The 23,563-nt window shown below is 36.9% G+C and overlaps 3 protein-coding genes and 1 long non-coding RNA gene across 4 annotated transcripts; all 4 read right to left on the bottom strand.

Moving 5' to 3' along the window:
• Positions 1-4,497: 4,497 nt before the first annotated feature.
• On the bottom strand, positions 4,498-5,437 carry LOC144629344 (trace amine-associated receptor 5-like). Its single transcript, XM_078487581.1, has one exon. The coding sequence runs from the start codon at positions 5,386-5,388 to the stop codon at positions 4,543-4,545; it is 846 nt and encodes a 281-aa protein (XP_078343707.1). The 5' UTR covers positions 5,389-5,437; the 3' UTR covers positions 4,498-4,542.
• Positions 5,438-8,175: 2,738 nt separating this feature from the next.
• On the bottom strand, positions 8,176-9,379 carry LOC144667091 (5-hydroxytryptamine receptor 7-like). The gene has a single exon (XM_078528472.1). It carries the CDS (start codon positions 9,337-9,339, stop codon positions 8,479-8,481), a length of 861 nt encoding a protein of 286 aa, XP_078384598.1. The 5' UTR covers positions 9,340-9,379; the 3' UTR covers positions 8,176-8,478.
• A 2,452-nt stretch (positions 9,380-11,831) lies between these two features.
• LOC144628071 (uncharacterized) lies at positions 11,832-17,219 on the bottom strand. Its single transcript, XR_013566199.1, has 3 exons — positions 16,669-17,219; positions 13,275-13,322; positions 11,832-12,220 (listed from the first exon to the last, which is right to left on the bottom strand). It is a non-coding gene; the product is annotated as an uncharacterized LOC144628071 (long non-coding RNA).
• A 4,350-nt stretch (positions 17,220-21,569) lies between these two features.
• Positions 21,570-22,430, bottom strand: LOC144667279 (histamine H2 receptor-like). The gene has a single exon (XM_078528675.1). It carries the CDS (start codon positions 22,428-22,430, stop codon positions 21,570-21,572), a length of 861 nt encoding a protein of 286 aa, XP_078384801.1.
• Positions 22,431-23,563: the final 1,133 nt, after the last annotated feature.

The raw sequence follows: 23,563 nt of genomic DNA, 5'->3' as shown, positions 1-23,563 counted from the left end.
AGGCGTCCTTCTATTATTGTTACGCATTTTACTCACGTCATGACATATTTCTCAAGAGTAGCCACCAGCTAATAGTCAGTTATCGTAATCATTACTTAGATCAGGAACGGGTATTTCAAAACACCGAAAAAGCGATGTCTTATTGTGTTTATGTATAAAGGCTGTATTATAAACCATCTGGTCTCCTCTAATTTTAATGCATCGTTCAAATGGGCTTGCAGGTTGTTGTGAACTGATGTATATGACTTTTTAGTGTTTTTTTTTTTTGTTACTTTCTAACCAATCAAACAGTGATGATGCAAACACTATATGTAGCGTAAATTCGACATGCTTGTCATCAGGCCCGGTCAGATGACTTGCTGGTTGGGTTACACACATTGTTAGTTAAATCTGAGGTAAATTCTTCATAACAGTAATAAAAGGAGAATTTCTTGTTTTTCAACTACAAAATCTGCGAACAAAGGTCATTTTAAACGGTCCATTTTGTCGAAAGTTTTAGTAAAGTGCCTTAAAAGGAAGCTGTGAGCATCGGTTAGTCTCCTGAGAGTTTAAAAGATTTTTGACATTGGGAGTTTGACTTTAAAAGGCTTTTCTTGGCTTATAATCAATCAAGAGGTGATCCGGACGTAACTATCAATTAGCACTTGAACGATTTCCTACGCCTCTATTTATATTTACTTTGCGATATTTCTAATTGAAGGTCTGGTTTAACCATATTACTTCCCCTTTCAGTAACATACGAACTCCGTTCAATCAACGGGTTTCCATGGTTAACAGTTCGTGTCGCTGCCTTCAAACATCTAAGCGAGAAGTTCGCTTGAACCGGTTCAAAAGGTCATGTCTCTCGATTGTGATTGATAGATTTCGATCAATTTTCTTTGTTTCTGTTTATCAGGGTTCGTTGTTTGTCGCCATAATAATATTATGCTAGATGTAGTTAGTTGGTTTTTAAACTACAGATCTCACGTCCTACAGAACAACGCAATAAAGGACTCCGCACACGTGGGACATGTCGGAGGGACACGTCGCAGCAACATGTAACAACGACAAAATAATGCGTTGTTCACACTGAGAGGACGTGTAGCGGGGACAAGTAGAAGCAAGAAAATTTAATTGATATTAATACAACCGAAAACATCATAGCAGGATGGATAATGACGTCAGGTTTTGAAATTTCAATACAGCCAATGCCAACTTGTTGACGGGATAGAGTTTGATTGAAGTTTTGACAAACCGAGTTTGACACTTTTGGGGTTTACGTGGCTTCCAATCAATCGTAGTAATGATGTAACTATTAGATTGGCTTCTTGACCTTCACTTCACTCAATTCGAAAAACCTGTTTTCGTATTTCTTGCCTGAGTTCGACTTCCATAAATTGATTTTCTAAAATTCTTTTCTAATCAAACAGCCCTAATTTGATCATCTCACATCCATCTCCGCCTCTTCGTCAGATAATTTTTTATCAAAGTTTATACTTGAGTTCAAGCCTTACCATTTAATACCAGTCTGGAACAATTTCTTTCAGTCATAGAGGTACACTGCACTGCGTACTGTTAAAGACACTGCGACGCTACAAAGTTCCAAGGATATCGATTTTTTCAAGAACATCTAAGAGCATGGTGCATGATAATTAATAGACAAGAAAGTATGTGTTTTGAACAAAAACGCATAAAGAAAAAGATGTAAGTTGTGAAAATAATGGAAGAAAACAACAACAGAAAAATAAATAAATTATTTTTCGAGAGAAGGCTTTCGTCACATGGAGTGGTTTAAGAGAAGTACTCAAATGAAACTAATTACAAGGCAAAACTACAAGGTTTAAGTCGTTTATTTTAAGTACAAACAGATTAATCTAGTAGATTACAAATCTTTATGAAGCAAGGACCGATTGTTTCTGACTTCTGTTATGTTATCGACTCGAACACAGGTAAAAATATTTTCTATTAGATCCATTAGTTTCCTTTCGTTTTATAATATATCTTTCGTGGCAATGCCCATGTAGTGCCGTATACCATAACTGATTCAAGGAAAAAAGATTCACTCAAAGAACTGTGTTAGATTTGAAGATGATTTCCTCTTGACAAGCTAGAATATTTCAGCTTAAATTACTTACAAAATGTTAAGGCCACAGAATGGATCAGTTTTTTAAACTCCTTCTTAATGTCTCCCTTGAAGACGGCGTAAGCAAAAGGGTTTACAGCTGAGTTTAAAACAACAATAGGCACTTTGTATTGAATATCACTGTTACACACAATGCGATCACCAAAAATATGCATTAAACTACAACGCAAAAAAAGGCCGTAGGACACAAGAAACAAGCACACAACAACTGCCATCATTTTAACTGCAAACGTTTCCTGAGTTTTAAAGAGAACTCGGTGATTAAAACGTAACTGCTTGGCTAATGTGCGGGCAGATCGGCCGTGTTTACAAACAACAATTAACATGGCTGCGAAACAAAACATTAAAATGGCACACAAGAGAAACTCAAAAACTACATAACACCAGCCGATGATGTTTATAATATAAGGTTTAGGTATTTTTGAACTATCCTTGAATGTTCTAACAAATACAACAAAAGAAACTGATATTGTCCAAGATAAGGAAATCATTTGAATAACACGGCGTCGCTTCATAAAAGTCAAGTATTTTAAAGGTTTCACAACAGCCATGTAGCGATCCAGTACTAAACTGCACAAGCTCACGGCTGACGCGTACAAGAACAGCTCCGTCAACAAGATTACTACCTTGAAAGACGCTCCTTGGGAATCGCACCTACTCACTTTATCGCAGAAGAACTGCAAGGGAACAAAGCTCATCCCCACACAAAAGTCAGCCACTGCTAATGAAACGACGAACGCGTTGGATTTCGTTCGGAGATGTCGTTTCGTGCAAATAATGAAGATAGCAATTCCATTTCCAGCCATCGTCAGGATGGAAAGAAGCCAGCCGAGAAACCAGAACCAGGTATCCATTTTCAAGCTTAAGTAGAGATTTCAAGTTATCTTAATGAAGACCACTGCAGGTATTCCAAAAGAACGAAATGTGTCGTTTATCGTGTTTGTTTCAAAGCTTGTTTTATAACCATATGGGCTCAACTGATTATAATGCATGGCTCAGTTTTTACTGATTACAAACTTGACTAATTCAAATAAACTACACACAAGCTCCCACAGTTAATAAGTAAAGAGAAGTAATAACGCTCGATACAATCAGTTGGGCTTGCAGGTAAATACACTTTTTTTAAAAAAAAAAATATATCTTGTTTTAAAGCTAACTAAGGCAAATTTTTCACACTCTCTTAGAACCTTTTTTTTTGTTTTTCGTTCAACTAAAAATGATTAAGTTATTTCTAAAGTTAAAATATAGTCACCCAATAAAGATTTGTGATTGATGTTTTGACATGTTTTTTTTTTTCTTCGATACAACCAAGCAAACAGGGATGGCGTATTGAAAGACAGGAATTGAAAGAGATTAAAAGAGACTTGACTAGACTCCAGAGCCAGGTTAGTCCATTTTCCAGCTACACTGTATAGGTCATGATGATGAACAAATATGGGTATTTATCTAAATAGCGCTATTTCATTGCGCTTGCTTTAGGCCATCTAGTCTCAGTTATTACACAACTTCTATTTTCCCTTTTTGTTAAGAACTTAACTTGTGCAAATGCATTTAACGACGTTCAATTGCATGTTGCTGCTGTTATGAGACTAATAACAAGTTTGAGTCCTGAATTGTCGGTTTCTGAAGAAATGCCAACCGGCAACCTTCGAGTTTCTCGTCGTCTCAGTTTACCTGAGTGGGTCACTTTGTTGAATTTCCTGTGTCTGACCGGACAAACGTGCAAATTTTGAATAAAACAATATAAATTTTTAACCTCTTATTCAACGGCTCCTGTTCCATATGTAGTGTCAGTAATTTGACTAACAATCTATTGCTTTTTAAATTTGTTCGATGCCATTCACTATTAAAGTTGCTTGATACCATTTTTAAGCGATGACGTGAACTGATGACGTCATCGCTTTAATGCAGGCACCCGATCGAACAGAAATCAAGTTTAACTTAATAACAAGAAATCGCCGCGTAGCAAAAGCAAAATACTCCCGTGCAGTAAGAATGGGACCCTACAATGTATAAACGAAAGAGACTAAATTTTATGTGATGGGATCTATTAGATTTAGTAGACAGAGATTTCTAGTTCTTGGACTGAGAGACCGTTTGACCTTTCTCGCAGCTTAAAAGCTAGCTCCCGCGTATCGTATGTCGTTTGTCGCAAGTCACGCTATAATATAACGTAATCTTTGTTGAGACAACATAGGGAAATCAAAAAAAATATATATATATAAAATAAAATATTACTGCAGTTGTACAATTGAGCAAATCTACGAAGAAAATGTATTTTTAACCCCTTGTGAAACGTCATCTTTTCAGCATGTATTGCATGCCGTTTATTTTTATTGGTGATGTTGGAATACTCGATTGTCTCCTTCAGTAAAACAATTTACAGGTTGTATGACTGTTTCTTATAAGTTACACTTTTTTTATTTCACAAAATTGATCAGTCTTTTAAACTCCATCTTTATGTCTCTCTTGAAGACGGCGTAAGCTATCGGGTTAACGGCAGAGTTTAAAAGCAGAATAGGTACTTTATATTGGAGATCATTGCAAGGCTTGTAATCACTAAGAATCATTACAAAACTACAACGCAAAAGCAATCCGTAGCACAGCAGAAACAAACCTATAACAACTGCCATCATTTTAACTGCAGACGTCTCTTGAGCTTTAACGAAAACTATATGGTTAAAACGTAACTGCTTAGCTAGGGTACGGACAGATAGGGCGTGCTTGTAGATAACATGCAACATTGAGGCAAAGAAAAATATTAAAATAACACATAAGAGTAGCTCTAAAAGCATACACAACCAACCGATAATATGATTAATAAGAGGTATTTTTAAACTAAGCCACAGAGAGGATTCCAACACTATAAAGGCAACTGGGATTGCCCAAGATAAGGAAATCATTTGAATGACACGACGACGTTTCATAAAAGTCAGGTATCGTAACGGTTTCACAACGGCGATGTAGCGATCAAGTACTAAACTGCACAAGTTCGCGGCGGATGGGTACATGAACAGCCACCTTATAAAGTCAATACCGTCAGCATGCAGGCCTCGCGTGTTGCAACTACTCGCCATCTCGCAAAAGAACAGCGAAGGCACTGCGGTCATCCCCACAAAGAAATCAGCCACTGCTAATGAAACGACGAACGCGTTGGTTTTGGTGCGAAGCTGTCGTTTTCTGCAAACAATGGAGATAACAAATCCATTTCCAGTCATCGTTAGAATGGAAAGAAACCAACCGAGAATCCAGAACCAGGTTTCCATTTTTCAGCTCTCTACTGTAGAGATTTCAAATTTATCTAGATGTTTTTCACATCAGGAGTAGCATTTCAAAAGAACGAAAAAGCGTTGTTTTATCTTGTTTATATTAAGGTTGTTTTGTAACCATCTGGTCTCAACTAATTACAATGCATCGTTCCATTTTTATTTGGAACTTAACTTATTGAAATGTCATGTAACTACGCACAAGCTCCCACTGTCATAAAAAGAAGTGACGTCGACCGATGCTATCAGTTGGGCTTGCAGGAAAATTCGCTCGCTTTCCTAATCTTGTTTTAAAAACTAAGGTAAATCTTCGACATCCACATTGATCGCCAAAACGTTTTTGTTGTTAGTTCATATAAAAATGGTTAAGTGTCTTCTACTGCTAAAAACATTAGTCGTTTCATGAAAATGTTTGATTGACGTTACGAACTTAACTTATTCAAATGACATCTAACAACGCACCAAGTTCCTACTGTTATGTAAATAAGTGATGTCGAACGATGCCATCAATTTTCCTTGTTTTTAACTATAAAGTCTGCCACTATAAAATTTGCCGCAGATGATTATAGTTAAGTGTCTTAAAAAGTTGCTTCTCATTCGTATCTTCTCATTTTTAATTGAAATAAAAGTAAACTGAGAACATCAGTCACTCCAAGAAGATTTTGATTGAGGTTTTGACGTGCAGAGTTTGACATATTTTATAGGTTTTCTGAGCTTCTAACCAATTAAGGAGTGATGACGTAATTACCGATTGGTGCTTGATTGACTCCTCCGCCCCCTTCATCTTGATTTTTCTAATTGGAGGTCTTTTCAAACCATGGCAACACCATCAAGAGATAGGCAATGATTCTTCTAATTAAATATATTTTAGTTAAACATTTTTTTTTTTCTAATCGCCGGCAATGAATCAATAAAATAGTGGTCATGCCTTTATGACATGTCATGTGTCATAGCTTGATGACCGTATGATCATTTTTATATTGGTTTTCTAAGCTTCTTGGCCAATTAAAGAGGTGATGCATCACGCAAAACTCAAATCGGTCTCTTTAACTATCATGATTGCCATGCAATTCGGGGAACTAGTTATCCTCGCATTTATTGTCTGAGTTCTTGTTTAGCAATATAAAAAAAATCACATTGTTATAGCAAAGACAACCCTTTATATCGGCAATGACTGCATTGTCTATTCGGTTTTCTTTTTTTAAAAAAACTATATACTGATAATTATTATTCCTACAACGAACAACACATCGGGATGCGCAATGACGTCAAGTTATTTTTGTTTTAAACCTAAATATAAAAAAGCTGAAAACATTATTTACGACAGGCTTAGTTTGACAATTTTTCCTTAGCTTCCAACCAATCCCAGCGATGATGCAACCATCAACTGGCTTGGTTGACTTTCACGCTTCCCATTCAGTTCGAATAACTGTGTTTTGTACTGTCCGAGTTTAAGTTAAACCATATCAATAGTATCACGATTTAATGCACAATGTTAGAAACAAAGGCAAATCCTTTATGTCGCAAGCAATGACTGCAAAATTTCGTTTTAAAAGTTTGAATTATACATTTGATCATTTACATATAGCTGTAAAAATCAATGACTTCATCAAAAAAGTTTTATTTAATGTTTTAACATGCGTATCTATTTTGTCATCCTTAAATTGATTTTCCAAACTTCTTAACCAATCAAACGGCGCTAATTCGATCCTTCCCCGCCCTCCCCAGTTTCCTTGTCAGATAACTTGTCGTCGAAGTTTTTATTGGAGTTCTCGGTTTACCGTATTTATTTGATTAAGCGCACTGGGAGCTTATTACTTTTTTGGCACCTTGAGAGTGGGCGCTTATTCGAGGTGGGCGCTTATTAAATTTTCACCATTTTTTAGCAAGTAGTATGTTTATTTTTCAAGAAAACAATGTATAATAACTAAACGTGAAAATGCACCAAAACTGAATTTTAACTGTTCAATACATGAAAAGTTTCAGTAAAAAGACTAAACAAACTCGGCCTTCGGGGTAGCTTCTTAGGTAGTACTTAGTCGATTTCAATCTCAACTTCAATTATTATCAAAATTCCTCTTGTGCCCTCTTTTAGGGGGGTGGGGGTAAGCGCTTATTCAAGGCTGAGCGCTTATAAACTTTTCCTACCTTCAGTGTGGGCGCTTGTTCGAGGTGGGCGCTTAATCGAGGTTGGGCGCTCAATCGAATAAATACGGTACCTTTTAACACAATGATCTGTCTTATGAAGCTACATTGCATTACGCATTATTTAAGACACTGCGGAGTTTAAGGGATTTTATCTAGAACATCGTAACGCTTAGACCGATAAACAGTCGTTCTTTATTTCTCTTTAAACAATCATTTCTGGTAAGACGCAGGAGGAAAAGACGCGGCAAGACGCGGATCGCCTAAAGCGTGTGTCCTGGCGCGCGAAACTTGCTCTAGAAAAAAAATACGAATTTTTAAATTACAGTCTAGATAATTCTAGGTTTCACTTGTGTTATATAAATTTTTTGGTTTTGTTCAGCTACATGTACACTGTTAAAAATACTCTCGTAGCGGCTTTTTATCTTTCTTTGCAATATTTGTCTCATTAGCATAAGCGCTTTAAAAAGCTTGCTATAAAAATATCAATTCTGAATATTGAAACTACTTGGTACTACTTTCGCTATACATTTGAGCCCGATATATAAAAAACTTTTTCTGTGACGTAGGTTTAAAAATTTGATATTTTACAAAGAATGTATGGCTTATTAACTCTTTTGCCACCCCTAAATTTTGCAGTTTTTGAACGCTTATATCTTCTTAAATATAACAAAGAGCTGGCAATTTCGCTGATAATTAAGTTTCACAAGCCCTTTAAATAACTGGAGTCACTTTGTATATAGCATGATGCCTTCTCTACGCAAATTCGTATGCTAATGAGGCAAAATGTAAACAATGACATCAGCAAAGATCGCCCTATATAAAGTACGGAAGTAAACAATTTTATCTCCTAATCTTTGTGATAAACGTCTGCTCGAAAAGCTTCGTTAGATTTAAGTTGATCTACCTTTACAAAAACAGACAAGATATTGCAGCTTAAAATATTTACACTTTTTTATGGATTACAGAATAGATTAGTCTTGTTAACTCTTTCTGAATGTCTCTCTTAAAGATGGCATAAGCCAAAGGGTTTACAGCGGAGTTTAAAACAACAATAGGCAGTTTATATTGGATATCATTACATAATTTGTGACCACTAAAAATACGTACAAAGTTGCAGCGCAAAGCAATTCCGTAACACACAAGAAACAAGCATACAACAATAGCCATCATTTTAATCGCCGACTTATCCTGAGTTTTGAAGAAAACTCGGTGATTAAAACGCAACTGTTTGGCTAATGTGCGTGCCGATCGATCGTGCTTGTAAACAACAATTAACATGGATGCAAAGCAGAAGATTACAACAGCACAAGTGAATAACTCAAGGACTGTATAAAACCAGTCAATAATATACTGCATGACGAGAGACGTTTCGTAACTATACATCAGTGACCTTACAAATAGAGTGAAAGAAACTGAAATTGTCCAAGATAAGGAAATAATTTGAATGACACGGCGATACTTCATAAAAGTTAAGTATTTTAAAGGTTTCACAATGGCAATGTAGCGGTCCAGTACTAAAGTACATAGGCTCATGGCTGATGAGATCAAGAACAGCTCCGATATCGAGACTAACACCTTGAAAGGCACACCTTGGTAATCGCACCTACTCACTTTATCGCAGATGAATATTGGCGGTACCAAGCTCATCCCAACACAGAAATCAGCTACTGCTAATGAAACGACGAACGCGTTGGTTTTCGTTTGAAGCTTCCGTTTTATGCAAACAGTGAAGATAACAAATCCATTTCCAGTCATTGTCAGGATGGAAAGAGACCAACCAAGAATCCAGAACCAGGTTTCCATTTTCCAGCTACACTGTAAAGATTTCAAGTTATCTTGATGATGAACAGGAACGCGTATTTCAAAAGAGCGACGAGGCGTCGTTTTATCGTGTTTATATAAATGTTTATTTTTTTATAACCATCTGGTTGCTCATTGCTCAAATGTTTAATTAAAACTTAGCTAATTCAAATGGCACAAGCTCCTACTGTTACGTGTATGTAAATAAGTGATGTCGGGCAATGCCATCTGTTAGTCTCGCAGGGAAATTTGCTCATTTTTTTAATCACGTTTTAAAAGCTAAGGCAAATTTTCCACATTCGCATTGATAGCTGAACTTTTCCTGTTATTAGTTCAAATAAAAATGGTAAAATATCTTCTATAGCTAAAACATTAAACACCCAATAAAGATTTTTGAGTGACGTTTTGACATAACGAGTATGACTTTTTTAGTCGTTCCTTTTTATCTAACTTATCAAACAGCGATGACTCAAACACTTTGCAGCATTAATTAGACAAGCCGACAGGCCAAGTCAGATAACTTCCTGCCGAAGTTTCTATTTGGGATACAAACATTGTAAGTTAATTTTAGGGGAAACATTTTCTTCATATCAGCAATAGGAGCAAGTTTTTCTTGTTTATGTGCAGTATGAAAGCAAAGTTACCAAAAAAAAAAAAAAATAAAACAGCCTTGTAAAATTCATTAAGTATTCATGAGGTTGCAAACCAATCCCAGCACTGTATTCAGATCACATGTACACAACTAATATATAGATTTAGGCAAGCCTAAAAGCGGAGCTCCCCGGTTATATGCCCTTTACATTTTTTTTAGAATGATTTTTTATTCGTGTTATTTTCTTTATATATATTATGGATTGTTTTTCACCATGAACAACAGCACCAAATAAAAGTAAAAATAGTTGATCAATCAAAAGAGGATGATCATCTAGCAGTTTGTGCATAACCTCCCAAAGATATATAAACTCTCAAAGAGAAACTAGAACAAAGAAAGCGTTGCTCTAGAAAATATCCATACACCCACCATAACTGGTATGTTATAGCTGTACATAGCATACAACTGGAAAGTTTTGCATGTAGCTTGTCCCCCCCCCCCCCTCAAACGGGGGCCCTATTGGAACAGTGACAGTATTTTTTCCCGATACTATAAATAACAACAAATAACTAATCTGTGAGACACACCCACAAAACAAAACAGCTGTGTTTAATGTTTTATTATTTAATGACTGAGTTCGGTTTTGGTGAAGTAAAAATTTGCCTATGAACAACATATATTTTATCAGTTATTATTGTATTGCAACATGTGAGATTAATTTAGAGATTGATGAACTGTGTACATGTATCTCATTATCATGATTACTGTTCTTCACAGTGTGGGCACTGGCAATTAAATGTTTGGGTAGGTAAAGCCTGCTGTTGAGCCAAGTGGCTCATCAGGCTGGAACGTAACCAGGTTTCTGCAGCATTATTAAGCGGCTAGGAGTATTTCTACTCCCCCTGGATGGGATGCTAGTCCATCGCAGGGTTAACCCCCCCCCCCTCCCCCAGCAGTAAATAAGCCGGTGCCCATTTATACACCTGGGTGAAGAGAAGGACTATGAGAGTAAAGTGTCTTGCCTAAGGGACTGGTCAATAAGTATCAGGGGGGGGGGGGGGGGGGGTGGGCCGGAGCAATTGGAAAAGTGGTGGCTCGAAAATTTGTGACCCACCCCTTCCGTCTGGCTTAAAACTGACTAACCCACCCCTGACAGGGGGTTGAAAATTACATGACCCACCCCTTTTGCTAAAAAAAATCAAGGGACCTATCATTTCTTTATCATCTGTTAGGGGTTGGAGATTTTTTTAATTTGACTTCAGCTTTTAAATTGAAATTCCCCGTGTATGTCTTTTTCCATTTCTTAAAAGTGAAAAAAGGATGAATTTATCACTTCTCATACTAGCCTTTTGTAAGTTTTCCACATATTTGTGTGTAAAGTCCATGGGGAAATTTAGACACAAACATATGCAAAAAGCTTAATCGGTATACATGTATGATATTAATTCATAATCAATTATTGAAGAGTTCATATTTTTATACAGAAATTAATAACTTAAAATACAACCACTGTCCATCATTCATATTTGCAAATCGTTTGAGAAAAGAGTTTACTGGTATTAAAAGGCCTAAAGCCCAGCGTGAATCTATGCAGGTTGAGAGTCAGGTAAAACTAATAATATTATTACAAGCCATCTAGGGGGTGAAATTTTTAGGGGGTATGCTCCCCCGGGAAATTTTTATATTTGGGCTTTTTGAAATCACTAGAAATTCATTTAAAACTGCTTAAATGGAGAAATTTATCAATTTTATATACTGATGAATACAACTTTTCTTGGAACTCTAACAGTTAAAAGTTAGTGAATAAATAAGATGACCCACCCCCTACGTGTAGATCAAAACTACATAACCCACCCCTTTTCGAGGGTTCAAAAACTGATGACCCACCCCCCTTTCTGCTCCGGCCCACCCCCCCCCCCCCCCTGTACTTATTGACCAGTCCCTAAGAACGCAACGTAGTGCCCGGGCCAGGTCTCGAACCCGGACCGCTCGATCCGGAGTCCAGCACAATAACCATTACGTCACCAAACCTCCCACAAATGTTTGGGTAGCCGGATGATTTTTATATTGTGTTGTCAGAGATCCCTTAAGAAATACGTACATGGATGAGCCTTATCTGGCTCTATTTCATTAACTTTAAAATTACACCTGACCACATAAATTGTATTTCACACAGAGTACATAAGTATTAGTTGTACATGCAATGAAGAAATAATATATTCTGATTGTTCATTTATCTCTCTCTCTCTGTGTCTGCAACTCTCTGTGGAAATTCTGCTACTCGTGTTAACCCTGAAAAAGGGAAAATAACAGATACCATTTTGTTGATGATCATTGACATCAAATGAATATTTATAATTTTAATTGAATTTATTCAGAACATTATACAGATACATAAAAAAGAGAGTTATTTTTCCAATTTTTGCATGGGCCAGGGAATGTGTTGGGGGATACATGTATGTTTAGAACCAAAAAGTCCTTTCAGAGTGAGTGTGTCAGCAAAACCTTTTTTTACCTACTGAAGACACTAATAGTGCTATCAAAAAGACCCGGCACATGGCAAGGCTTTGATGAATGTTTTGGGGTGTGAAACCCCGGCTTAATTCAAGAGTTCCCTACAAAATGATGTGTCTTTTGAGACTCTTATAATTATTTATCTCTGACAGGTGCTGTTGAAAGTACTGTGATTAAGTCCAGGAAAGCTTACATATTCTCCCTAAACCTTTTATCAGGGATGTAGCTAAGAAAACACTTAGCCGGTTCATCAACAAGCCCAGCTGGCTTTTCTGGCCTAAACAGCTCTAAAATTTTACTAAGTCTTTGTGTTCACGTAAAATTTCAGCTGAGTTTAAGTTCTATTTCTACATTTGCCTGGTACCACAACAAGACAATTTATGTTAAGTTAGGGCTTGAGCTTATTAGCTATTAAGGTTTAATTAAGGTATTAACAAAAGGAATTCAAACACAACAGGTCAATTTGCACTTCTCCCACAAAATCATTACAAGTATTCCGGTATTTTGTCGGGTCAGGTAGCAGATCTTGTTGGTTCTTTGCCCTCATACCCCTCCTCCACGGTGGGGGAAGGGTGCATTGTATGAACAACGAAAACATTTTATGTACATGTGCTGTTACATATAAATTGTGTATATTAAATTCCTCAATTGAACGAGGATTTTAGGGAAATATACAATGTTAACTTACCAAGGGGTTAAAACGCATACAGTACCATTTTTCACACCCAAAAGTTTTACACTTGAAAAACAAGTTTCATGCACTAATGTGTCATGGAGCTTCTTTAATATCTAGCTAAAGAAAGGTATAAGCTGACACTTATGTAATGATTACCTGCATCACCAATTTCACTAACTGCACCCCTTGACTGTTTTCCCTGCACTGAAAACAAAATTTATACATATCAAAAACCTGTAAAATTCTTAACTTGCATCCTGGCAAAAAGTATGGAAATCCTAACAGCAAGTTTTAGAAAGACAACAGATTTACCAAAATAAATGATAACTTCAAACTGCATCTTACACCCTCCATAAATACTTCTCACTGAAATTGACCTCAAAAAACTTGTTGTACATGTTTAAATAAATAATACATGTTTGTATTATTTACTTTTAATTATATAATCCTCAAGTCATCGCAGACAGGCCCATTTTGAACTTATTTTTTTCACGATCAAAAACTAATCCTACTTCTCTTGCAGAAAAAAAATTGGCAAAAATATTTGATTTAGTCACTGCTTTAAGTTGGAAAACTTTGAAAGGCTTAAAGAATTGTATGAGTCATGTGCAACCTTCCAGAAAGCAATGCTCATAGCCACAGGGCTAAAAAAGTACCCTCTGATTATCTGGGGCAAGTAGATTTTTCTGTCAAGCAATTAATTTTTCGTGCCTGTTTGCGTAATTTAGGTTAAAAGGCCCAGGCAAGTCGTCTACATGTAAATTATACAGTCACAAGTTTACTAAGAAACATAATCATGCACAGTCCTAGGCAAGCAAAATTTGAGAGCTGCTTGTTAACCACAGGGCAATCTGGAATTTATTTTTTTCCAAGCCCTTATCCTACATTATAACTTCAGGATCAGCTTGGTTGTTATAACTTAAGAAAATTTCATGATCTTTTGCATAACATTTTAGAATCTGTGCTATATTCTTTTATGTACCATATTTATTCGATTAAACGCCACGGCGTTTATTTAATTTTTCGTGATTCGAGTGCGGTGTTTATTAGAGGAAAGCGTTTATACGAGGGCGGCGTTCATTTAAAATTCCAATAGTATGGTAACTGAACATTTAAATTTAAAAAAAAAAACAGAAACATGTTTTAGTGCATGCCTGAAAAGTCAATTTCAATACCTTAAAACCTTGTTACAATCAAGAAAAATATTTTTTTTTGGCCTACTCCAAGCTTGATTATTACTGCTTTTGCTTTCCAAGTCTGTTATTCGAATGAATGCTGCATCATCATGATGCGGCGTTTATTTGAGGGCGACGTTTATTAATATTTCTGTTCTAACATGTAGCGCTTATTCGAGGGAGGCGTTTAATCGATTAAATACGGTAAGTTATAAAAATATGAAAAAACTAATCAATTTATTCTGAGAAAGGCTGTAAAATCAAATAAGAAATACAAAACTTTCACAAAACGTTTTCACTCATAACATTCATATGATAAAAATATAAAAACTAAAATAAGGAAGACTACGCAAAGTTCTCAGTGAAAAATAACAGAGGTCATGGAGAAACTATATTTCGCTAAGACTCTCAGCTAGCAATGTCCCCTATACAGTATGGGGCCCAGTTCTCGGCCGGGTCCAGTTCTCGGCCACTTTGTGTTCAATGCGTTTTTTCACGCCTCAGTTGAATTAAAACAAAAAGTTATTTACATCCAGCGATAGATTTACATTTGCGATAGACTGATTCTTAAGGCACCTTAAAATTCTTGGATGCAGTTAAATTCGTATTTTATCCGAAAGCCCCAACCAAAAGAGCTAATTTTTTGCATGTGAAACGTAAAATAATTCAGCTTTCTGCTTAAGTTAACTTTTCGTTAATTCCTTTATATTTTGTTGGTCTTAATTTACTTCAGAATTTTTCCGTGCGACTTTTGCGTATTTGCCAGTTCTCGGCCACCCTGCTCGCTATCACAGCTTAGCGCTTGGTTTTTAATATAATTTCATCTACTGCAGCCAGAATAAAAGAAAGAAATGTTTTAAAAATAAAGTTCAATTACATCTCTAAGTTTTGAGCTAACTCTTGTCTTGTTTATTATTTCTACAACACCTAACTCTTTCAAGACCCTTCCACTGCAAAGTAAACCACCTAAATGCATTGGTCACACAACACAATTCTGCGGTTTTGCAAGAACCTGCAAAAAGCCTCATAAAAATAATTTGCGATCGATATAACATAAATAAGTTTACAGAGTGATTTTATGACTGTGAAAATTAATTGAGCCTTTTTATACGGAAATTACGCATAAGCTTTTTGGTGGCCGAGAACTGGGCCCACAAAAGGAGATTTTATTTTTATTATTGTTCGGGATAATTAATTATTAACCGGTCGATAGCTTTACACCAAAAAGCTGAATAATGTAGAAAGCTCTGGGAGAAATTTCAAGTTTCTTTGGTTATTCTGAGAAAAGAAATACTAGTTTACGTCTATAGTGGCCGAGAACTGGGCCCCATACTGTATTGCATCTGACTCGACCACATTCTTACAAATTTTCATGTAAAGTTCTCTACTTGTTCTGTACTCTTTCCAACGTTTAAAAGTGGTGTGTTCTTCCTACTTCGGTGATTTAACTACAGAATAAACAAATTAACGCGGATAGGAAAAACCAGAAGTAAGGTATGCTTTGAATACAACTCGTGTTTAAGACAAAACGAATTTCAGTTCATTAAGTCTATGTCCTTGTTTGACATACCGGTACACGACTGAGAGCTAGAACCCAGCTTCGTTTAATAACTGGCACGCGTTTCACAATGGGTCTTACATAATTTTGAGGAAAACTTAAAGTAAATAATAGTAGCTGACACCTTGTGTGTCGAAAAGACTGTTATCCAACTGCATCTTACATTTTTTTTAACATAAGAAGCAATGTTAGTGATTGTGTAAATAGTATAGTTCGAGGATCTGATGGAATTCAAATAAATGCAGTTGTTATGAATTCACAGACCAAGGATGCAAATAATACATTTTCTTCGTAGATTTGCTCAATTGAACAACAGTAATACTTTATTTTATATTTTTATTATTTATTTAGATTTCCCTATGTTGTCTCAACAAAGATTGCGTTATACTGCAGTGTGATATCACGGATAAACGACATACGATACGCGCGAGCAAGCTTTTAAGGTCAAACGGTCTCTTGCTCACAGCGGCCCTTTGTATTTTAAGAATTAGAAATTTCTTCTACTCAATCAGTGTGACTCAATCTAATAGATTCCATCATATATAATAAGTCTCTTTCGTTCATACATTGTAGTTTTCCATTCTAACTGCACAGAAGTATTTTGCTTTTGTGTTTTACGCCGCGATTTCTTGTTAAGTTAAACTTGATTTCTGTTCGATCGGGCCAAACAGACAAAACGAACCGATCGTGCGATGGCATAAAAGCGATGTCAAGCCATCGCTTAAAAATGATGTACAGTGTATTAGGTTGAATGCTGGTTAATCTAAATACCAAAGACTTTTCTAATCTGTTAAAAAAATGAACATCAATAGCTCACCTTGTTTTCGTAAAGGAATGTTGTCCTTGACCGTCTTTACTTCAAACTCACCAAGAAGCTTGAAAGATTTTCCATTTCGATCGGCCACAATCTTTACTCCTCTACTAACTATGGTTGTCATCGCGGGTGAAACGAGGAATATATCCAGAAATAAAGTATCTGTAATAAACTGTCTTTAAAACTGAGTTCTTCGTGTGCTTTTTAATCGAGGAGTCTTCATGCTTTTAGTAGCTGTTAGTAGTGAACTCATGCGTACGCTTGGTAAATCGGCATGCTGTGAGATTGTTTCCTGACTTTTCACACAGCGGACTTCCTCAAGTTAGTCTCCCCTTCATGTAATTCTAACATTGTCAACAAGAGCTAAGAATGATTTTTTTTTCCTCGCGTTTAAAACTTCCTACTATATAAAGCTTAGCTGAGTAGAAATCGTTTTTAAAAAACTTTTTTGCTAAGGCCTTGATAGTAATGATTTTTCCCGCCAAAAGACGCGGGTTGCCACCGGAGCCTAGCTCGTTCCCAGGCCTAATCCGTGCGTACGGACGGACGTACGTACGTACGCGACAACCAAAATTTCTCGGTTCGATAGGATACCATTTGCCCTGTCTGTTCCCTTGTACCCGCATGTTACCAATGGAGCTACGCTACGCGCCTTCGGCGCGTGGAGCTCCGCTATAAACCCCAATACAAATCAAACAATAGAATTAACTTTTGATACAGACTCCTGCTCAGCTAATTAGTATTCATTAACTTTTGATACAGAGCTCTACTGATTCGCATAACAAGACATTGCATTCAATTTATTGTTTTCATTTCACAAGTAGAATAAAATATTCGCGTCCGATCTGTATGGCCGTTTACAATGGCTCGCCTATCGGCTCGCCATTGTAAACGCCTATACAGATCTCCCGCTCATATTTTATCTACTACTTAAATCTGCGACAAACCGGTTCAAGGAATTTTGAACAATCTTTTCTTGCCGCATGTGGTTATCATGAAAGGCTGCTTCTTTTCCACCCTTCTGGTTAATCCATAAAAATTTTGGGATACGTTTTAACATGCCAAATTGGACATATTTTATGGGTTTTCCGAGCTCCTTAGCAATCAAGAGGTTATGACGTAACTACAAATAAGCTCTTGATTGACTTCTACACCCCCCCATTCATTTCGATATTTATATTACCTCGCGCCAACGGTCGTTACTCAACGACAAGTATCTGGTTTCATCCTCAACTCTGTTTGGTCCATTAGAACCAAGTCACGCTCTGACAAGACGACAACAAGTTTCACGCTAGGGCTGAAGCCCTGAAGCCGCAATCGTACAAAATGTAGTTTTTGATCGACGCGATCCGGTGATCGAACAAAATTTCCTGCGACTTTGGGATATTCTCTTGTCTTGAATGCTCGCGAATATCTTGCTTTATTCTGCACGTGGAGGTGTCAGATTTATCTTTACGCGGCTTTTCCCTGACATATGTAAACATGGCTGTGATTGGCGAACAATACAGCTTTCAGAAAACATCCCTTGGGAGCCCTAGCGTGAAACTTGACCGTTGGCGCGAGGTCGGTCACACATCTGGAAAGCCGAATAGGCGAATTTAAAGCAAAATTTCTCGTTCTTTACGAGTCATTCGACCGCCGAAGCACACGTATGTGGAGTGAAATTTATTGGGCTTTATGGAACTGTTGGTTTTATTGCGATTCGGGACTTTTCCTTTTGAGGAGAGAGCGATTTGTGGAGTGAGCTCTGGCCAGCTATCGATGGAGGGTCTGCCTTTCCTTCTTTTTAGAAGGGGAGACAACGACTTCGAATAACTTCGCTAAATGGCGTCGAAATGGCTTCGAATTCGGCACAAGACACAAGTAAGCGACACATTTGAGGTAAGCAAACTTTATTTCAAAATAGATAGTTATTTACCCGATTTTAGAGAATCCGTAATTTTCCCATACATTTCTCTATATACACAAGCTGTCGCATACACCACGTATGTAGAGTCGGCCGCCCGAAGGGCTCTCAAAAACACATCAAAAAGACGACTTTTGAGCATGGGAAGCCTGTGGTGCGAAGCTGCCGTTTTCTGCAAACAATGAAGATGATAATTCCGTTTCAAGTCATCGTCAGGATGGAAAGAAACCAGCCGAGAATCCAGAACCAGGTTTCCATTTTTCAGCTACACTGGAGATATGACGACCAACAAATATGGGTATCCCTAAAGATCGAAAAAGCGGTATTTAATCGTACTTATTGCGGGCCCAAGAGAGGCCCGCAACCCTAATCTTGACAGTGACCAGCGGATTGCGTTTTACGCGTGCGCGCCACGTTAATAAAAGGCGAACAGAAAACGGAAGTTGAAAATTTTGTTCTTCCACTAAGAACGATCGAAATGCGAAAAATGTGTCAATCACGACAGTTTGTCGTAACACCGGAAGAGAAAATCTGTTCTCCAAGAACGATTGTCACATAAGATCTAGGCTTCTGTCACATGTAAGATTGCAAACATTACAATTTGCAGACTTGTTTTACGGGTGTTGCTTTTGCGAAAATTTGCTCTGATTGTATCACGCATAAACCACGGCAAAGCGAATGATTCCAACAACGGTTATTCTCGAGAAATTCGTTATAACACTGACAACATAGCGAGTTTATCGACCGAGGAAAATCACATCTCAATTCACACCGCGTGCTCGACTACACTTCACTAAACTGTCAATCCGACAAAAAACAACTCTGACTGGTTCGCGGCCGGTTAACGGCAATTAAGCGTGATTTATCATTAATCGCGCCACGTTAATAAAAGGCGAGCACAACATAGCGAGTTTACCGACTGAGAAAAATCACATCTCAATTCACACCGCGTGCTCGATTACACTTCCCAAAACGATAAAAACATGCATTCCTTGCGTGACGCGTTACTCGGGATAATTGTCTTTTGTCCATTTAATCATTTATTCATCGACACTGCCATCTAAAATTACGCACTCTCGTACCAGTACCTTTTCTAAGTGCGTCAAGGCCCGCACTTTCTGACCTGTGGTTACCACTAGTTTAACAGTTGCTTCAAACCATCTGGTCACATCTATTGGACACCTCTTCCCCTTTTTGTTAAGAACTTTACTTATGCAAATGCATTTAACGACGTTCAATTGCAAGTTGCCGCTATTATGAGACTGATTGCAAATAAGGGTCCAAAACAATATACAGCTAAAAAGCATCATTGTCACCTCTTAAAGATTTTACGTCAAGCTGCACTGACGAGAGATTTTACCGTGCTTTTATTAAGGCTAATTTTAAGATATCTAGTCGTCTGATGAACGTATTTCCGATTTACTCACCCTACTACGTTTTCGTCAGTTGGGCATTGCTGGTAAAGTTCGGTTATTATTCCAGTCGTGGTTGAGAAACTGAGGCATTTTTTTCATATCACAACAAACGTTAGCGAAACTTCCTTCTCGCTATTAGTTTAATTAAAAATAGTGAGGTAACGTCTACAGCTAAAACGCTTTATTAATATTAACTATAATTTGCCTGTCTGATGCACCGTATATGTAAATGATATTTAGCAAACAAACCACTACTTCTTTGGTCATCGCCGATAATTTTCATTTAATTTTCTGTTTCCTCTGTTTCAGTGGCATTCCTGTGAACTAGCTATCTCGAAGAGATATGAAGCTAAGTGCATGACCACTATAAACAACCTTTTTTTTTAACCTTTTTTTAGGTAAGAAGAAACGAATGAAAGTTCAAAGCCGGGTTTCAATTTTCTATTAGAGGCCAGAGCTTTGTCCTAATATATGCATATGAGGATTGCTTTAAACAGCACCTGGTCTCTAGTACTTGTTCCTGTTTGTATTCCAATGACCGAATTTGACAAAGGATAGTTAACATAGCCATTAATTGTCTGTGCATTGCTGGTCAAATTTTGTTAGTTTTTTTTTTTTTTTTTTTTTTTTTTTTTTTTTTTTTTTTTCAATTTAAGTGTTTGAAAACCTGAAGCGACTGATCCATTTGAACGAAGAATGACAAAACGTTACATATCTTTAGCTGGGGGGGGGGGGGCGCATCCCCCCCCCCCCCTTGTACGTCCTAGGGTTAAAGAGTTAGATTACTTCAAATGACATATAACTAAGAACAAACTCCCATTTTTTATGAAAGAAATGATGTCGGCCGATGCCATCAGTTTGGCTTGCAGAAAAATTCGCTCAATTTTTTAATCTCGTTTTAAAAGCTACATGTAAGGCAAATTTCCACATCCGCATTGATCAGAAAAATTATGTTATTTGTATTTCAAATGTAGATGGTAAAACATATTTTAAAGCTTAAACCATAAGTCTTGCCATACCATCTTACCTCAGATACTTCCGCCCTAGACAGCTTTTTCGGCGCCCTTAATGTTATGATCTAAGCCACGTTTCCATGATTCATATAAATCTACAAGGAATTGTGTTACAACCTTCATTTCGATTCTTACTTTCAGAATCTCAAGACATACATGTAGCACTAGCTTCATAAGCGGAAAATGCACAATTTTCAAAGTGCGAAAGGACCGAACCACGTTTATTTGTCTTAAAAAATGTTATTACATTACTATTAATTCATATCTGTGTTTCAAATAAAGAAGTATAATTATTTAAGTTTAATAGTGAAATAAGAACAAAAATCATCGTTTAAACTGAAGGAATGACTACAACATTTCTTAACTGGGTTATTTTGAATTACAAATAGATTTAGCTAGTTGATACAAGCCTCATAAAGAACGAATTCGAACAAAGTTATTTTACATCGGTTTTCTTTCTTTTTTTTATTAATAACGAATTTATCATATCATGACTGGTTTAAGGACGATTAGCTCCGCTTCGGTAAATTCGAAGTTAAGCTACCTTGAAAAAGATGCCGCTGCTTAAATTTACTTACACTTTGTTAAAATCACAGGACAGAACAGTCTTTTAAACTCCTTCTTAATGTCTCTCTTAAAGACAGCATAAGCTAAAGGGTTTACAGCGGAGTTTAAAACAACAATAGGCACTTTATATTCGGCATCATTACATGATTTGCGATCATTAAAAAAATGCACAAAGGTACAGCGTAAAGCAACTGCGTAACACACAAGAAACAAGCATATAACAACAGCCATCATTTTAACTGCAGACTTTTCCTTAGCTTTAAAGAAAACCCGATGATTAAAACGTAACTGTTTGGCTAATGTGCGGGCGGATTGGTCGTGCTTACAAACAACAACTAACATCGATGCGAAACAGAAGATTACAATGGCACACGACAATAACTCGAAAACTGTATAAAGCCAGCCGGCAATATTATTGATAAGATTTATCTTTGAACTGTACTTGAGTGATCTTACAAGAACAGTGAAAATGACTAAAATTGTCCAAGAACAGGAAATCATTTGAATGACACGGCGGCGCTTCATAAAAGTCAAGTACTTTAAAGGCTTCACCACGGCCATGTATCGATCCAGTACTAAACAGCACAAGTTCACCGCTGATGCGTACAAAACCAGCTCCCTTATGGACGCAATCACTTTGTAAACCAAACCTAGGTAATCGCATCTACTAGCTATATCGCAAAAGAACATCGGAGGCACTACGCTCATACCCACACAGAAATCAGCCACTGCTAATGAAACGACGAACGCGTTCGTTTTGGTGCGAAGCTGCCGTTTTCTGCAAACAATGAAGACAACAAATCCATTTCCAGTCATCGTCAGGATAGAAAGAAGCCAGCCAAGAATCCAGAACCAGGTTTTCATTTTCCAGCAACACTGTAGAGAGATGCAAGTAATGTTGATGATTTTCGCAGAAGCAGGTATTTCAAATGCAAAAGACCGAAAACGTGTTGTTTTATCTTGTTTATATAAAGGATGTTTTATAAACCATCTGGTCTCGACTAATTATAATGCATCGTTCAATTTTTATTACGAACTTAACTTATTCAAATGACATCTAACACCGCACAAGTTCCCACTGGTATGTAAATAAGTGATATTGGCCGATGCCATCTGTTAGTCTTTCAGGGAAATTTGCTTATTTTTCGAATCTCGTTTTATAAGCTGAGGCAAATTTCCACATCCGCATTGATCAGCAAAACTTTTGTTGTTATTAGTTCAAATAAAATGGTGCAATAATTTATCGTCTACAGCTAGAAACAATAGTCACCTCATGAAGACTTTTTACGTTTTGACATGACGAGTATGACTTTTTAGTGGTTTTCTTTTCTTCTAACCAATCAAACAGTGATATGACGCAAACACTGTCAGCATTAATTATACATGCCGGCCTCCAATTCAGATAACTTGCTGCCGAAGTTTCTATTTAGGATACGCACATTTTTAGTTGAATCGAAGGAAAATCCTTCATGAAAGCAACACGAATTATAACTTTTCTTGTTTTTAGCTTCATTGTATAAAATTTGCGACAGACAAAAGACCTCTAAGAATCATTTTAAACGTTTTTTTTTTCTCTTGGCGCAGATGTTTATACTTAATTCAGTGTCTTAACTTCGTATATTCAAGCTAAAAACATCGACCAAACCATAAAGAGTTTTATTGACGTTTTGGCTTGCAGAGTTTGACATATTTTATGGGTTTTCTGAGCTTTCAACCAATCAAGGAGTGATGAGGTAATTACCAATCAGCGCTTGATCGACTTCTACGCCTCGAACCCATTCAATTTGTTTCGATATAATTTCTAATTGGAGGTTGAAATTAATTGCCTTAAAGTTAGGTTTCATTAATAGGAACACAAAAATTGCAAATTTGGGGAAACATGTCTGTCAAAATGCCGTTGCATTCAGGTCCATAAGGCTTAGCACGCTGTAACGCAAAGAAGTTCTAACAGTTCTTCCGTATTTTTCGCTTTTTGTTACAAAATAAAGTTATCAGCC

Source organism: Oculina patagonica, chromosome 10 (genome assembly GCF_052425735.1).
Source record: "Oculina patagonica isolate OP01 chromosome 10, crgOcupat, whole genome shotgun sequence".
Taxonomy (NCBI): Eukaryota; Metazoa; Cnidaria; class Anthozoa; order Scleractinia; family Oculinidae; genus Oculina; species Oculina patagonica.
This window is presented reverse-complemented; position numbering and strand designations above follow the sequence as displayed.

What these genes read in the sequence shown, in the direction of transcription:
- LOC144629344 (XM_078487581.1), bottom strand. Translation starts at nt 5,388, where the DNA reads ATGGAAACCTGGTTCTGGATTCTCGGTTGGTTTCTTTCCATTCTAACG.
- LOC144667091 (XM_078528472.1), bottom strand. Translation starts at nt 9,339, where the DNA reads ATGGAAACCTGGTTCTGGATTCTTGGTTGGTCTCTTTCCATCCTGACA.
- LOC144667279 (XM_078528675.1), bottom strand. Translation starts at nt 22,430, where the DNA reads ATGAAAACCTGGTTCTGGATTCTTGGCTGGCTTCTTTCTATCCTGACG.